The 5,554-nt window shown below is 42.5% G+C and overlaps 1 protein-coding gene across 1 annotated transcript in view; it reads right to left on the bottom strand.

The window, feature by feature from the left end:
* Nucleotides 1-5,554, bottom strand: part of NRK (Nik related kinase) — a 155,931-nt gene that overhangs the window by 34,869 nt on the left and 115,508 nt on the right. The window contains exon 15 of the mRNA XM_006770365.2: nucleotides 717-784. Within this exon, the coding sequence (XP_006770428.1) occupies nucleotides 717-784 (68 nt within the window). The remainder of the gene's footprint in view (nucleotides 1-716; nucleotides 785-5,554) is intronic.

The raw sequence follows: 5,554 nt of genomic DNA, 5'->3' as shown, positions 1-5,554 counted from the left end.
CTCTAGGTGCTGGGATCAGCGTGACAGGGGGCAGTGCCCAAACCCCCTGCTCTCCCAGTGTCTCTGTGTGTGACAGGGGGCAGGGCCACAACCTCCCTATCCATCCTGCCCTGAGTGTGACAGGGGGCAGTGCCCCAACCCCCCAATTGGCCCTACCCTGAGCATGACTGATGCTGGCATCGCAACCTCCTGATCCTCCCTGCTCTTTGCATGACAGGGGGTGGCGCCCCAACTCCCCAATCAGCCCTGCTCTGAGCCCGACCAGGGGCTGCACCTAGAGATTGGGCCTGCCCTCTGCCACCCAGCAGCAGGTCTAAGCCAGCAGGTCATTATCTCCCGAGGGGTCCCAGACTGTGAGAGGGCACAGGCCGGGCTGAGGGACCCCCCCCCATGCACAAATTTTTGTGCACCGGGCCTCTAGTTTTATTATAAATTACCAATTGAAAGCTGTCAAAGAATTCATTGTTGTTACTTTTATTAAATTGGGGATCTTACCAACTAACTATCAAACTAAATGACACTAAGAGGGCATACATCCAAATGTGAAATATCTAGGTAATGGATGATTGAATTTAAGGTTTTAAATATGGACCATTGATGATGATGTTATCATTGATATTTTAGTTTTAACTTAACACAGAACTTAGTGTTAAATAGATAAGCTTTAATTTTCCATGTGATAGTAAATAGTGAGTAAAAATATCAGAGACACATACCTTGAAGAGCACATGACGTGGTGTGCATGATCCCGGTTATAAGGCACAGAAGTACATCTTTCTTGGACCTTAAAAACACAATGCAATACTTTGATAGAATTCTCTATCATAAATACTTTTGAGTTTAATTTATGGAAAAATACCTTTCTTCATATAGAGATATTTTCTTAAAAATCCAACTTATAAAATCCAATTTTTATAAATAGATTGTATTTTCAAAATTATTTATAACATTAGAACTGCTTAACCATAATTTCTGATGATAGCTCCAAATCCTCCTATATAATAAAAGGCTAACATTCAAATACACTGAACGGTGGAACATCCCCGAACAACCAAACAATTGAACAACCTGTCATTATGATGTGCGTTGCCCACCAGGGGGCTGGTGCAGAACATAGTGGGCATTGGCAGCAGGTGGCAGAGCGCAGAACATGGCAGGCATTGGCTGTGGTGGGATGGCAGAGCAGGTGAGCAGGGGCGCCAAACCAAGGCGGGGCACCGGTCTCTGTCATTGGGGTGAGCCTCTGGTGGTTACTGAAAATTCTTTGCTCCTGTGTGCCATGGTTCCACCCGGCACTTGCACCTGCTGCCGGTGCCAGCCCTGCTCACACCTGCTGCTTGTGCTGGAGCTGCCGCTCACACTGGCTGCCAGCCCCCCGGTGCCTGGCACTGGTCCTGATTGTTTAGCTCTGTCAGTGGGTGCAAACAGTGGCTGCTGATCCAATTGCCCCTGCTCCTGAGGGTAATCAGGGCTGGCAGCCACCTTTTGCACCCACTGCCAGTGATGGTCCCACTCACACCCGCTGCCAGCACTAGAGCCGCCACTTGCACCAGTTGCCAGCACCTGGCATCAGTCCGGATAGCTCAGCGCTGTCAGTAGGTGCGAATGGAGGTGCAGCCCTGATCATCCCTGAGGACTTCTCCACCTCCCCCTGCTCCTGAAGGGTGATAGAGACAGTAGGCAATGCTCGCAGCCGCCGATGACAACAGCCTCACTTGCACCTGCTGCTGGTGCTGGTCCCAATTGCACCGTGCTGTCAGAGTCAGTGGGTGTGAGCAGGGCCAGCGCCTTCAGTGAGTGGGAGAGGTGGCAGCGGAAGTGGGGCTGCAGGCAGACAGGGGACTGGGGGCTGTGGTGGGAGGGGCCAGGCAGGGGTACTGAGGATGGGCTGAGACCCGCCCCTGTGCCCACCTCAGCCTCGCAGCCCACAGTTCCTTTCAAGTTGCATGGATTCATGCACTGGGCCCCTAGTAAGTATTATAAATTCTTTGGTTTATCTCTCCTTATTCCCCCACCCATACATCGAGGTATGTCAGTCTGTCTCATGCCTCCATGCTTCAGGTCTTATTTTGTTGGTCAATTCATTTTGTTCATTAGATTCCATATATAAGTGAGATCATGTGATATTTATTTGTCCTCCTCAGTTTGGCTTATTTCATTTAGTATAATAGTCTCCAGATCCAGACATGCTGTCCCAAAAGGTAAGAGATCCCTGTTTTTTATAGATGCATATTATCCCATTTTGTAAATGTCCTAAAGTTGGTTTTTTTTTATCTATTCATCTACTAATAGGCATTTGGGCTATTTTGAAATCTTAGCTATTGTAAATAATGCTGTTATAAACATGGGGGTGCATATACCAGGTATTCTTTCTGATTGGTGTTTTGGGTTTTTAGGACATATTCCCAGAAGTGGGATTGCTGGGTCAAATGGCAGTTTCATTTTTCAGTTTTTGAGGAAACTATATTGCTTTCCATAATGGCTGCACCAGTCTGCATTCCCACCAGCCGTGTAATAGTGTTCCCTTTTCTTCACAGCCTCACCAGTGCTTGTTGTTTATTAATTTATTAATGACAGCCATTCTGATAGGTGTGTAGTAGTGATATCTAATTGTGGTTTTAATTTCTATTTCTCTGATGATTAGTGACTTTGAGCATTTTTCCATATGTCTCTTGGCTATATATATGTCCTCTTTGGAGAAGTGTCTATTCAGGTTCCCTGCCCATTTTTTAATTGGATTTTTTGTTTTCCTTTTGCAGAGTTGTATGAGTATTTTGTATGTTTTGGAGATTAATCCCTTACCAGATATATCATTGGCAAATATGTTCTCCCTTACAGCAGGCTCCCTTTTCATTTTGATGGTGGTTTCTTTTGTGGTGCATAAATTTTTATTTTGATATAGTCCCATTTATTTATTTTTTCCTTTGTTTATCTTGCCCAAGGAGATGTATCAGCAAATATTCTGCTACGTGAGATATCTGAGATTTTACTGTTTATGTTTTCTTCTAGGATTTTTTTTTTTTGGTTTCCTGGCTTAAATTTAAGTCTTTTATCCATTTTGAGTTTATTATTGTGTCTGGTGTAAGTTGGTGGTCTAGTTTAATCTTTTTGCATGTATCTGTCCAATTTTCCCAATACCATTTGTTGAAAAGACTGTCTTTACTCCATTTTATGTTCTTGCCTCCTTTGTCAAATATTAATTGGCCATAATGGTGTGGGTCAATTTCTGGGGTCTCTCTGCTGTTCCCTTGATCTATAAGCTTATTCTTGAGCCAGTACCAGGCTATTTTGATTACAATGGCTTCCTATTATAGTTTGATATCCAGTCTTGTGATACCTCCAACTTTGTTCTTCTGTCTCAAGATTGCTGAAGCTATTCAGGGTCTTTTATTATTCCACATACATTTTTGGAGTATTTGTCCTAGTTCTGTGAAGTATGCTACTGGTAGTTTAATAGGGATTGCATTAAATCTATAGATTGTTTTGGGTAGTATGGACATTTTAATGATGTTAGTTCTTTCAATCCATGAACATGGTATATGCTTCCATTTGTTTGTATCATCCTTTGTTTCTTTTTTCAATGTGCTATAGTTTTCCAAGTACAGGTATTTTACCTCCTTGGCTGAGTTTATTCCTAGGTATCTTATTTTGTTGTTGTTGTTGCAATGGTAAATGGGGTTGTCTGTTTAGTTTCTCATTCTGAGAATTCATTGTTGGTGTATAAAAGTGCATTCAATTTCAAAATGCTGATTTTGTATCCTGCCACCTTGCTGAATTCATTTATTAAGTCTAGTAGTTTCCTGGTAGAGTCTTTAGGGTTTTCTACATACATTATCATGTCATCTGCAAATAATGACAGGTTTACTTCCTCCTTTCCAATTTGGATACCCTTTATTTCTTCTTCTTGCTTGATTTCTATGGTTAGGATTTCCATTACTATGTTGAATAAGAGTGGTGAAAGCAGACATCCTTGTGTTGTTCCTGTTCCTAAGGGAAATTCTTTTAGTTTTTGCCCATTGAGTATTATGTTGGCTGTAGGTTTGTCATATCTGGCCTCTATTTCCACTTTGCTGAGAGTTTTTATTTTAAAAAAAGGGTGCTTGATTTTGTTGAATGCTTTTTCTGCATCTATTGATATGATCATGTGATTTTTATCTTTCACTTTGTTTATGTGATGTATCACATTTATTGATTTGTGAATCTTGTATTAGCCTTGCATCCCCGGAATAAATCCTACTTGATCATGATGTATGATCTTTTTAATATATTGCTGGATCTGATTTGCTAATATTTTGTTGGGGATTTTAGCGCCTGTGTTCATCAGGGATATTGGCCTGTAATTTTCTTCCTTTGTAGTGTCTTTATTTCATTTAGTTTTACATCACTGTCTTTATACTCAAAATAGTTTTTAGCTACCCCATTCAACAAGGCAGTCAGACTAGATTCTTTAGAAAGGAAAATTCAAGTGTTACAATGTGAGAAAATCTGGCATTTTCATGCTGATAAAAATCATTCTATAGTTTCTAGAAACTGTCCTAACTTTACTATTTTTTTTCTCTGTGTACTAACTTACCAAGTTTGTCTTTTCACTACCACAGACAGATCGATAGGAAATAAAAACAAAAATGTCAGTTGTTCATATGTTTTGCTAATGAGTTTTTCCAAATACAACCATCTATCTGGCAGTATGCAGAATAAGCATCTGACTGACTTTTTCGACATTCAATTCTGATAGCTGGCATCATATTGACTCAGGCTAGGCCTCTTGATTCATGAAGCAGATTTCAGAGAGTTTATTGACATTAGTAAAACAGAGGCCAACATTACATAGAAGAGATAAAGGCCAAAAATAATAAAGGCTAATGTTTAATATGAATTGGCTATATTTGGTCTGAAAAATGGGGAGAAGATAATGATTAGTAGGAATAGCATATACTAAGACAAACCAATCAGACACAGCTCATTATATTTCTTTCCTTGGGTGTTATGTTAAAGGTAATAATTATTATCTGGGAGTAAGAGTAAAATCCTCATTTTATAAGGTATAGAGGGAGATATATTGCTGCTTGTAACTAAATAGTACAATCCAGCTTATGTTTCTCCTGCCTGTGTTTAGTAAGTATTTATAAAACAACTAGGGGCCCAGTGCACGAAATTCGTGCACTGGATGTGTCGGGGGGAGTGTCCCTCAGCCCAGCCTGCCCCCTCTCACATACTGGGAGCCCTCAGGCATTGACCCCCATCACCCTCCAATCGCAGGATCGGCCCCTTGCCCAGGCCTGACACCTCTCTGGCCCAGGCATCAGGCCTGGGCAGGGGACCCCAGACCCCTCTGATTGTTGGCTCTGCCCCTTGCCCAGGCCTGATGCCTCGGCCAGAGGCGTAGACCCCCATCACCCACCGATCGCCTGATCGACCCCTTGCCCAGGCCTGATGCCTCCACCAGAGGTGTCAGGCTTGGACAGAGGACCCCCATCTCCCCCTGATCACTGGCTCTGACCCCGCCCAGGCCTGAGGCCTCTGGCCCAGGAATCATGCCTGGGCAGGGGACCCC

Source organism: Myotis davidii, unplaced genomic scaffold (genome assembly GCF_000327345.1).
Source record: "Myotis davidii unplaced genomic scaffold, ASM32734v1 scaffold624, whole genome shotgun sequence".
In the NCBI taxonomy this organism is placed as follows: Eukaryota; Metazoa; Chordata; class Mammalia; order Chiroptera; family Vespertilionidae; genus Myotis; species Myotis davidii.
Note: the sequence above shows the minus strand (reverse complement) of the source record. Positions and strands in the feature narration are given on the sequence as shown.